Here is a 12,368-nt window from a genome sequence, read left to right on the forward strand (position 1 = left end):
TAGTAATACTAAAGGTTGATAATTTTCAATGAAATTAATCGTGCGCCTAAAAATATGTTGGAACTAATAGCATGTAAACGCGTGTGAAATATAAACTCTGCTTACATTACTCAGCTTTGCAAACCAGTTAATATACCTTTAGGCGCAAACAAGTTTTAAAAACTTTTGCTTGAATTAGGTAAGGTGAAAAGGTATAATATTGTAAAAATTAAAATCATATTTACAATTTTTTCTCTATTTTTTTTTTTTTTGTTTTGTAGTTAAGTTTATATATTACAAGAGCAGCTTTAAATAACTGTTCTTTGCTAATTACTTGTTTCCAACAGAAAATATCTACTTTTATTGTAAGTATGTATGTTTTACTTGTTTGCTCTTATTTCAGAATTTTTTTATTTTTTTTTATAATTTTTAGTACGAAGGTGTTGTCAATTTCTGAGCTGAAAATGCTTTACATATTAATGTAACTATATATGTATGTATGTATATAATTTTTTGCATTATTATATTTAGAATTTGTTCTAATATGCTTCTTGGTTACTTAAATCGTAAGATTTTCAACATTCGGATTTAGATAATTTATTTCACTTGTATTTATTTATATTAAATTGTTTTTGTGGTTTGTTATCTGCTTGTATAAACATTTTCGCTTGTCAATATTTTCGACTAAAACATTTGGGAAGACTATTAAAAGTATGAATTTGAATGGCCAATATTGGAAAGTTTGACTCGAGTGTGCTGATTTTTCTCCCCTTTGTTTTTTGCTAAAATTGAAACAAACACAAGCCTTCAAAACCGTGAAATATCTCTACAAACTAGGAGAATCTTACAAGAAATTATTGGAACTGAGAATTTCAAATATTCACTAACTGGTTTAATCACTAAAAAAAATCGAATTTCGTTTGCCTTAAAAAAGCTTCAAACAAGTAGCGAAATTTGTTTAGGTAAAAAATAGTTACTTTTTCAAATATTTATAAACCTTAGTCCACACATTTATTTTACGCTTTATTATATTCCCATTATAAGTAATTAATTACAAGAACTTTGCTACTTTCACCGCCTGCTCGGTAACTTAGTGCCGCTCATTGAAGGCGACTACCAGCGATTTGTAGATGCAATATATTAACGGTAATAAGAACAATGGTTTGGAGATCTGCATTTTGTTGGACCCATTGCAGCCGTCTATGTTGCAGCAGTAGGTTTGTGTCTCCCAGATTTCTGTAAATAAAGAAGGAGTAGAAAGAAAGGAGGAAATGATAAGGCAGGTAAAGTTTTCAAATTCAATTTATAGCTGCTTCAATACGACTGCGAGACAAAACTAAAACCGTAGGCATTTTTATGGAGACCAGCACCAGCAAAATCTTAACAAAACTTAATAGAGGTGTGGTTAAAGCAGTGGCGTACGCTGATGATGTGGTGCTAATGGCGTCAGGACTGTGCCCTAATTAGATCAGTGGGATCATCAAAAGGGCATTAGGCGAGTTTAAATCTTGGGCCACACGATGTGGCCTAAGTTTAAACCCACGTAAAACAGAACTTGTGCTTTTCACCACCAGATATAAGGTCCAACTTTTACCCCACCAAATATTAACGCACAAGCTCCCACACTTTCACCCAGCGCAAAGTACTTAGGGGTAATTCTGGCTCCAAACTTAGCTGGAAATTAAACGTCGAAGAATGGGTAAGGAAGGCAGAAATTGTTTTATTTGCCTGTAAACGTATGCTAGGAAGAAGATGGGGTCTTCAACCCAAGCATACATTATTGGTGTACAAGGTGGTTGGTTATACGACCTATTTTATCGTATGGTTCGGTAATTTGGTAGAAAGCCCTAGGGAGTGAATATAATACCAAATTACTCGGCAGAATACAAAGATCAGCCTGTGCAATAACAGTCGGTGCAATCAAATCATGTCCTAGAGAGGCTCTCAATGCAGTGGCACACGTTATTCCAATAGGCCTACATATAAAGAAGACGGCAACCATGAGTGCATTTAGGTTAAACGAAGCGGGTCGCTAGAAAGAAAAAACATATGGTCATGCCAGTCTATTATTGCGACAAACTCAGTTAACCTCGGTGAGGACTGACTACATCGTCCCGACGGTAACATTCAATAGGACTTTTGCCACTCTCTTTCGATCTAAGGAGGGATGGAATAAGGGATTCTCACTAAACAACTTCGACACTACAGTCTATACAGATGGTTCTAAAATGGATCGTGGTGTTGGAGCTGGTATATATTCTCATACACTTAAAATTGAAAAATCTGTGCGTCTTCCCAATGCCTGCAGTATCTTCCAGGCGAAAGTAATGGCAATTGGGGAAGCTTGTAGGCTACTATCGCAGATTTCTCTTTTAAGGGTAATATCGCTATTCTCTCGGATAGCCAAGCTGCAATCCAGGCATGGTGGTGGAACAAAGTAGGAATAGCCTCACCACCTTGAGTGTAAACCATAAAGTTACCTTAATCTGGGTCCCGGGTCATCGGAACATTGAACGAAAACGCAGATGAACTGACAATAGGGGGATCTGCATTGAATAACGATCTTGCAGAATCGGTATTCACACCATTGGGTGCAGTCAAGAGTACAATTTCCCTAAAATACCTCCAAGTCGCGGATAGTATTTAGATGGAGAGACCAGACGAAATTCAAAATTAGTAGAATGTTATGGCCCACCTACAACCTCAAGCAATCGTTGACATTAATAAGCATGAAACGATGGGACGCCTGGAGACTAACGGCAGGCATAACTGGCTTTTGGTCTATCGGAGCCGCCAGAGTCTCGAACAACTGTCTGGCTTAGACGTCAACAACCTAATAAGGTTCCTGAACCGCACAGTCTGGATATAGTCATGCTGTAAATAACCATTAAACAAGTTAGTAACGAGGATGTAACAATAAAATGGTGCGGAAGCGCTAGTTGGATTCTGGAAGAATCACCACTTTAACTAGCCAACCATCACCAATTGTAGGTCTAGCAAGACTAAGAAAAATGTCATGGGACACATTTTCCAGAAACTCATTTCATAGCCATTTTCTGTTGAAGTGAACACTTACAAGCTTCCCTACTTTCTATTCGATTGCAAATTTTGCTCAAACCTTGTCGTAGTAGTCATCTACAGCGTGGCGCAAAATTAATCACCTTATCAGCAGGTCCAATCCTTATGTACGCTTGCGAGGTATGGACTCTTTAAGCATCAGACATAACACAAATAGTACAACTTTCGAAAGGAAAATACCCAGAAAAATATCTGGTTCACTATGCATGGCAAAAGGCGCATGTCGAGTAAGATGGAGGGGGTGAAAGAAAATCTTTTCCACCATTTATGCGAATATCCAGGACTAGCGAGAGCAAGACTTTGCTCTTTCGGTAAGCTTTGCATAGAGCAAATTAACCAAATTTTAGACATACAGATAAAAAGATGGATCTCTCGAAATAGATCTGACTCAAACAAAAAACCTAAAAGAGAACAACAAGACAGCACACGAGAATAGTAGTAGTGAAATGGCGCTAGTCGCTAATTAGAAATATTTTAGTAGAAATACTCAACCACTTCAACAGCAGCCACAACAATGCACGCTATCTTTATACAGGGTGCGTACATAAATGTGGCTACAACTTCCCGGAATCATAGTTTTTTTTGTGCTTTTTTCAGATAAGACATGGAGAACTACAACTTGCCTCAAGAAATGCAATGACATGCAGTTATCGTCGCTATAAGTGGAAATCGATTTAGAAATCGCTAATTTTTTTACAGCCCTTTCTTTCGTTCATAAGGTTCGCCTCGAATTGGAAGCATCAGGCGGCAAGGCAGAATCTGCTATAAAACGCAAAAAGCGCGAGGAATGTTCTGGCACTGTTCGAACTGCAGAATTTATTCAACTAGTGCAAGCGGTCATTGACGAGGGCCCTTTAAAATCAATAAGCACCCTTGCGACAGGAGTTTAATGTTTCTGAGGATCTTATCCGTCAAGTTATCCATGAAGACCTTTTTTATAAGTATTACGTTATGCGCCGAAGAAAGTTTATGTCGGAGCAAACACGACAAAAAAAACACAGACTTACCTTTCTCAACGCATTCAGTGGCGCAATCTCGAACAGTCGATAATTCACTGACATATTTCTGAAAAGAAACGAGAAAAAAATGTTATGAATGTGTTGATAATTATTTACAGCAATAACAAAAATTACTTATATCGTATTTTCTTGTTTTGAAGAAGAGTACTTTTAAAGATAAAACAAAATTTTTATAAATTCATTAAATTAGAAATCTTGAACATTTCACTACATAATTTGCTTACTCATAAAATTAGTTATCATCAAAAATAAAACGCGAATTCCTTTTCCCAACGAGAAAATGGAATTTCAACGAAAATATTTCATAGTGAACTGTTTCCATATCTTATAAATAGAAAAATCATACAAAAGAATCGCAATTTTGTTCGGGAATACTTTCGATTATAATGGAAGGTAAGTGGAAAAAAGTCAAGGTGTCTTCTTCTTCTTCATTCGCGCGATAACCGCTTAAGCGATTTTGTTGTCATAGTGTCTGCTGATCGAAAAAACCTGCTTAGCTAAGGGACTGAAAAATAAAAGTCGTAGAAACCAAATTTCACATCAATTGCCCCTCTCCTCTCTGAACGAACGGAACATTGTAAAGAGAGGGTAGAGTCGCGCGATATCGACAATTCAGTTTAGTCACAATGTGGAGAGTAAAGAGGTGGCAGTGTGCGTGTCATTTATTCTTTGACAATTGAGTGGTGTTAGGACAGAAAATAACTAAACCAGTGTGTATTTTATCACTCAATTTCTACGTGCCCTTGCTTCTCCCGTTCCCCTCTTCCCCTCTTTTCGTTTGTTCAACCACCATACTAACGTCACGACCCTGATATGGCGCAATCTGGTATTATATATTGCTCTTAAGTTAAGTTGTCTCTGCCTTTTAGCCGTTCTATAGCATCCGTTATTTTTTTCAACTCTAATCAGTTCCACAAGGTGGCGCAAAATTAGTCATCGATCAATTTTTTTTTGTATACATTTTTTACTAAATAAAAAAAAATATTTTGAGTGTTGGAGATCTTGATTTTGATCTTTGCCGCCATTGCTTGTCTGTCTGCATTCTGCAGGTGTTTAGTTCACAAGTGTCAAATATGAGTGACAAACGCCGTCAAAAATTACAAATCTTCCGATAGGGTGACTAATTTTGCGCCGCTTTGTATAAGTGTCTCCAATTTTTTCGTGAAAATTTTTATAAAGAATTCATAATCCTTTAAATCACCAGTGATCTTCTTTTACATGTTCGCTTCGGTTCATGAAATTTTAAAAATAGAGGCACGTTTTAGAGACTTTGATCAGTTCCTATATATGTAATGACATATTTTCTTAAATGGGAGAAATGAGAATTTTTATCAGTTTCGTCTAATTTTTTTTTTTTGTCGTTTTAATTCCCGTTAACTTTTTAAGCATATTCTTCGCATTTCTGATAGCGAAAAGCAGAAGACGAAAGCAAAAATTAATTTTTTTTATCCAACCGTAGTCATTAAAAATGTTTACAGGGTCCGGCACTTGAAGGGTAACCAACTTCAAACCGCTCGCGCAGTAAACGCGAAAAAAGAAAATCAGAAAATCACACAGCAAACCAGCAACAGGTCAGACTTAAGAGAGTGAAGGAGTTGCTTCGCTTGACCGAAAGCAGTAAATTTCCGATCATTCTCTTTTCTGAAGAAAAAGTTGAGCAATTCGTAAACTCCCAAAATTATTTGACCGACCGTTCATACGAGAATTTGAGTCATCGATTGGCCACCAGGAGGCAGCAACTGCCACTGGTAATAGTTTGGGCCGCTGTAACCGCAGATGGGCGCTCCGGGAAGGTGTTCTTTAGGTTGCTTTAAAGCCGTGGGCAGACAAACATTTCGGTGGCAAACAATGGACGTTTCAATAGGACTCGGCACCGTCTCACAAAGCTCGAGTGACCCAAGAATGGCTAAAAAACAACGTTTCGAACTTCATAACGTCGGATGGATTGTTCTCTTTGGGCCATTTTTTAGAGCAAGGTCCGGACTAAAAGATTCACCAAAAAGCCATTGCCCGTGAGTGGGCCAAAATACCCGCAAGTCACATCTGGGCAGCTTGCGATTCGATTCTGGACCGTCTCAAGGGCATAGTCAAGGCAAAAGGTGGTCATATCGAGCAAACGTAAATCGATTCTTAATTTTATATTATTTTCACACATTTTTTACTTTGAATTCAATACAAATAATTTTTCAAACTAAATTTATGGCCTTTTTAATTGGCTACACTTTGATCGCCGGCTCCTGTATATAGCACAATGGTTCAAAACCTGTTCATAACTCAATTTTAACGGGTATTTGCCATTAGAAGAAAAGTCAAATGAGCGTAAAATACGGCTAGGTATTTGTCAAAAAAATAATTTTCATGTGAGAAAAAAAGCTAAACTTATTTCAAATCATACAAAGCTCTCGCATGGCTGATAAGGAAATCGTGCAGTAATAAGTCTTGTACAACTTACCTGTGCACAAATCAACAACCAACAATAAAAATCATGATTATGCTTCAATCGCCAAATGGTAGGCAAATTAATATCAATACATGTGTCCATAAATGATTATTGACTATTAACTTTAAATTTGTATATATATGAGCAGAAGTACTTATGCGCATATTAACTCATTCAGTATCACAAATTTACTCGACTACGAATTAATTCTGCATTCAAAGGTATAACAACAACGCTTGACTTTAGAAAGGAATAGCAATAGAGACACTGAAATTTAAAAATAAATCCAAATTATCTTCTTTTTCTGTTTCTATTGATGCCCGAACTCATGCACATTTAGATAAGTGATTACCGTAGGGTTAAGCACGTGCCCCCATGTCATAAATTAGAAAAATGTTATGAGCTCGCTTTACTTTTCGAATCAGGCAAATGCGTATATAGGTATATATGTATGCTCTGTTTACTTATCTACTCTCTGCTTATCGAATGGTTAAAAAGTTTGCAGCCCCTTATCAACAACTTTCCTAATTTTATAGGCTGTAGTAAATAACACAACTTTATCGAAGAGCACCCGACGCTGAATGCCATAAATTGCAAACGATTAAATAACAAATGGAAAACAAACCAAAATTTTAAAATACTTCTTAGTGCCTATCACCAATTCTCTGTAAATATAATAACATCAGCGGGTCATGAACCATAACAAGTCACGGCAATATTGAGAGAATAATCAACGTCGATTCGAATAAAAACAAGGCACACTTCATAAATAATTATCTGGTACCCAGCGCGTGTGTAGAGAAAGTAAGGGAGGAAATATCGTTTGAAGTTAAATTTGAAAATATGGTTTGCAATAAAAGCGAAATGTTGAGCTGAAGGTCTGTGTTACTTGTAGTCCTACGTACCACAGTTACTTGATTTATCACTTCATTTCTGAATAATAAATAACACTGTGTAACAAAAAAAAAAAACTAAATATACTTTTATGGATACCTAGCACAACTTGTAGGTATAGAAAAACTAAAAAAAATTGTATAGGAGAAATTTCCAATACATCCCGAAAATCTCATTTTATGGTCAAAAAACCGTTTTCAGTCGGTTGATGTGAACAATCACTCCTAATTTCACCAATTTCCATCCAATTTCTAATTTTTTTTAGTTCGAAAGAACAAAAACAAGCAGTTTTGACAGTGTGTTCATAATTTTTTTTAATTGAAAACTGACGGAACTGTTGTCGTAAGTTTTTGGAATCTTTTGTTTTTTTATCCATTTTTTCAACTTTGGCATCATTTTTACGATATTATTGAGGATTTTTTTAGTACACTACGGTTATAGCAAATTTAATTTTACTTCCAATAAGCTACCTTTGACTATAATTGAATTAAAATTCATAGAGTTGTGTGAGTTTTAAGATTTTATTTTTTTTAATACTCTCAAATGGCATGGTCAAAAGATCATACCGCTACGAGTATAACAGATTCAAAGCCGCGCGGAAAGTTTGAAAAAATAAAACAATGTTTACATTTCAACATTAACACAAGCAATCCAAAAAAGGCGATTTGAACTAATGATAAGCTGTACAAAATATGATACGTCCTTTACTAGACAGTCTCAAAGAAAATTTTGGAAAGCTACCCCGGGAAGAACATCAAAGCATTGGTGAACAAATCATTGCGTTCAGAGGTAGATATTAGGGGTGGGACTATTCGAATAAAAATTATTCGAATAATAAATTCTTTTATTCTTTTATTTTATTTTTTATTCGTTTATTCGAATAATGCTATTCGAATACCTCACTATTCGAATACCTCACTATTCGAATACCTTACTATTCGAATACCTTACTATTCGAATACATCACTATTCGAATACTTCACTATTCGAATATTTTTGGTAAATATTTATTTAGATTAGCGGACTACTAATCGGTTTATGTACAAGTGCATGCACCATGAGAAGGGCCAATGTAGTTTTTATATTTTTAAAAGCATTTTCTCCCTGATGTAAATGAATATATAGTGAGGTATTCGAATAGTAAGGTAGTCGAATAGTGAGGTATTCGAATAGTAAACTATTCGAATAGTGAGGTATTCGAATAGTAAGGTATTCGAATATTGAACTATTCGAATTATTTGAAACGAATAGTATTATTCGTTTTATTCGAATAATGTTTATTCGAATATTATTCGAAAATAATCCCACCCCTAGTAGATATATGTACATTCATGAATGTCATAATGAACATTTTAGTGTAAATTTTTGTTACAGCTCATTTAAACAATACAACCCTGCTAAGCCTCATAAATGGGGTCTGAAAATGTTTACGCATGCTGGAATCTCTGGATTAGTGTACGACTTTACGTTGTATGTTGGATTGGGCCTATCTTGGGATAGGCAAAAGGTAAGGTGAATTTATTTGTCAAACTTCGCGGGACTAAAATTTCGCTCTATTTATTTTTTTTAAGATTTGGCAGCACTGTTAATACCATCTGGGCCAACTTTCATGTGAATGTCATTATCAGTAATATATTTACGCTTGTGTTTACCAAACGGCCAAGAGTGCATTTTTCGATTTTTACAATGTCTGATTTGATTGAGCAGAGGAGTGCCATCAAATTTTGTTTGCGGAATGAAATTTCGGCTGCGGAAACGTTTAGCATGTTGCAGAAGCCATTTGGTGATTCGACCATGTCGCAGAAAAATGTTTATAAGTGGTACAAAGACTTCAAAGAGAGTCGAGAACGTGTTGATGACTTGGAGCGCTCCGGACGACCATCGGTTCAACAGATGACCAACACGTCAAAAAAGTGAAGGAGTTAGTGCTCAAAAATCGTCGGTTGACTGTTAAAGACCTTACTGATATGATCGGAATATCAGAAGGATCTGTGAAAACCATTTTGAAAGACCATTTGGGTCTACGAAAAGTCAAATCTCGTTTGGTATCGAAAACTCTCAATTTCTTGGAAAAAAGTCGTCGCGTTGATGTGTGTGAAACAATGCTTTCAGACTATCAGGGAAGCTCAAATGCATCATTACGGGAGATGAGACTTGGACTTATGCTTACGATCCTGAAACAACCGACCAATCAAGCGAATATCGTACTAAAGGCGAGGCCAGACCGAAAAGAGCACGTCAAAGTCGTTCGAAAATAAAGGTCATGATGACAGTTTTTTTCGATTTTCGTGGTGTGGTGCACTATGAATTCCTTCCACCTGGCCAAACTGTTAATAAGGAATATTATTTGAGCGTTATGCGTCGTTTACGTGAAGACATTCGTCTAAAAAGACCAGAATTATGGGCCAACAACTCTTGGTTTTTGCATCCCGATAATGCACCGTCTCACACTGCACTCGTTCTTCGTGACCATTTCGCCCAAAATTCCGCGTTTCGAGTCGATTGAGGAGATAAAAGCTGAATCGAAGAAGGTGCTGATGGCTATACTGGAAATGGACTATTTGGCATGTTTCGGGGATTGGAAAAATCGTTGGCATAAATGTATTTCATCGAGAGGGGATTATTTTGAAGGGGATGAAATTGATTTACAAGAATAAATAAAGATTTTTCATTTTACAACCAAATTCACCTTATTTTTTGCCCACTGTAGTAGTTTTATATTTGGCAAAAGGTCTTCCTAAGGATAAATATTTTAAGCTTTATTTCGATAATTGGTTGACGTTAGTAAGCCTTCTGATCTCGTTGAAAGAAATGGGCATATTTGCAACAGGAACTGTACGTAAAAACCGCATAAGCAATTGCCAGCTACTTACAGATGCTGAGTTAGAAAAGCGTGGAAGGGGATCTTTCGCTTTTAAATGTGAAATCAACTATAATATTGTATACGTCAAGTAGTTTGACAATAGGCCAGTTCAACTTATATCCTCGTGTAAAAACATTGAACCTGTTGGTACATGCAAACGTTGGAGTCCAAAGGAAAAAGCTTATATTGATGTTGCAAGACCTGCGATTGTTGCTTCTTAAAAAAGGGTGTGGGAGGAGTAGATTTGACATGCTCATAGAGCTCTACAAGGTCAACCGCCGTTCAAAGAAGTGGTACATGAGAATCTTCTATTGGTGCCTCGGAGCATCCATTACAAACGCATGGCTATTGTATAGAAAGCATTTAAACTTAATAAATCCGAGGCTAAAGTATATTCCTCTAATAAAATTTCAACTAGAAACTGCTCATAAGTAGCTTACTGCCACTACTTCGCTCGGAAAAAAGAAAGTCCGACCATCGAATGCTGAAAGAGTTAGCTCAATAGTATCCCTGGGCTCCCCATCAAGCAGCGTGTCTTCCCAACAGTCGAAAAAGTACAGGTTTCAACCGAATCCTTCAGTCTCACAACGTTACGATAGAATGATACATTGAGTAGTCTTTAGTGAAAAGGGACGTTGCAGATTGTGCAAGACAGCAACCCCAATGTCCAAATGCCTTATATGCAAAGTCCACTTTTGCTGTAATAACAATAAAAAAATTGTTTTTGTCTTATTATACCTAATTTTTCGGCAGGCAATGGCAAACCGCCGAGTGTATTTCTGCCATGAAAAAGCTCCTCATAAAAATATCTGCCGTTCGGAGTCGGCTTGAAACTGTAGGTCTCTCCATTTGTGGAACAACATCAAGACGCACACCACAAATAGGAGGAGGAGCTCGGCCAAACACCCAAAAAGGGTGTACGCGCCAATTATATATATACATATATACCTAATTTTTCACAATAAATAAAAATCATTAAAAGTTACTCGAAAGAAAAGATTTGTTTATTTTGTAACCACCATTGCCCAAAGTTGCTCACAAGCTGGGGTCGAAAGGGTTAAGAAATGCAGAGCTCGTTGCAAAATATTCTTTAAATTACACAAATAAATTGCAAACTTAAAGCAGCACTGAATCACGTTTATACTCTGCTATACCTTATATTGATCAGCGCCAATCTGATAATAGGCCAATGCTTAGTAAGGGCGGTAACGATTCTGGCAACTTCAGGACTAGACTTCATTACGTTATCTTAAGGTTAAACATTTTATATTGAAGTGTAGGCGTAGATAATCCCAGCAGACCAACCAGCGATCGCACTTCATTCCTTCTCAGGCACTCATTTCAATTCAATCTTGTTTCTCTCTTTGAGGGAATTCAGCCTCAATGAAAATTTTTTAAGAGATATAAGCAATTTTCAGTGATTTTATGGCAGCCTGGCCGACCTTACACGCAATTATCGATTCGGCTACGCTAAGTATCGCAAAAACTACCAAACAAACAACTGTTGGCACAATCTCCAGTACATAAGTAAATCTGCCATTTTTCTCCAAATGTCATTCGTAAAGAAGTGGTTTCTAAAATCTCCTAACAGATATGCGGAATTTAGACCTTAATTTGTTCCCTATGAAACAGGCTGACACTATATTTTCTGCCTGAGGACATATCTGAGTCAAATTTATCAATAGGAGCATGGCATGTATCCGGTTCTGACATCCGATCAAATAGTTTCCTATGACCCGAATCCCATTCTGATGCCACAGAGAAAGCAAGCAGAAAGGAGCATTAAGAGCAGCTTCTCATGGCGCCCGTTATGCCCACACATACAAGAACTTCTCCGCAGACAGTCTCTTTTACGTATAATAAAAAAACTAAAGTCCACTACAACTTAATTATCAATTTAAAATTTAACTATTGCTTCGCACCGCTAATCTAATCTATTAATCTCTAAATCACCTGTCAGCCACAATCTATGTCTCTAGTATTGCACCTTAATAAATAACATTATCTTTGAGCCACTTCACAAATAGTCTCCGTCACATTAGTGCCTCAAGTTCTGCCTTTCAGTTCTACCAGTTCAGTTGATTTTTGACTCAAC

General features: G+C 36.6%; 1 protein-coding gene across 1 annotated transcript; it reads right to left on the reverse strand.

Annotated features, from left to right (window-relative positions):
- Positions 1-211: 211 nt before the first annotated feature.
- On the reverse strand, positions 212-6,618 carry LOC129238745 (uncharacterized). Its single transcript, XM_054873910.1, has 3 exons — positions 6,529-6,618; positions 4,065-4,122; positions 212-1,215 (listed from the first exon to the last, which is right to left on the reverse strand). The coding sequence occupies exons 1-3, from the start codon at positions 6,616-6,618 to the stop codon at positions 1,070-1,072; spliced, it is 294 nt and encodes a 97-aa protein (XP_054729885.1). The 3' UTR covers positions 212-1,069.
- Positions 6,619-12,368: the final 5,750 nt, after the last annotated feature.

The sequence above is a fragment of the Anastrepha obliqua genome, chromosome 1 (assembly GCF_027943255.1).
Source record: "Anastrepha obliqua isolate idAnaObli1 chromosome 1, idAnaObli1_1.0, whole genome shotgun sequence".
Taxonomy (NCBI): Eukaryota; Metazoa; Arthropoda; class Insecta; order Diptera; family Tephritidae; genus Anastrepha; species Anastrepha obliqua.

Coding starts and splice junctions, on each gene's coding strand:
- LOC129238745 (XM_054873910.1), bottom strand. CDS start 6,618: ATGGACACATGTATTGATATTAATTTGCCTACCATTTGGCGATTGAAG. Junction 4,123..6,528: donor GGTTGTTGATTTGTGCACAG/GTAAGTTGTACA, acceptor GTTTCTTTTCAG/AAATATGTCAGTGAATTATC. Junction 1,216..4,064: donor CACTGAATGCGTTGAGAAAG/GTAAGTCTGTGT, acceptor CTTTATTTACAG/AAATCTGGGAGACACAAACC.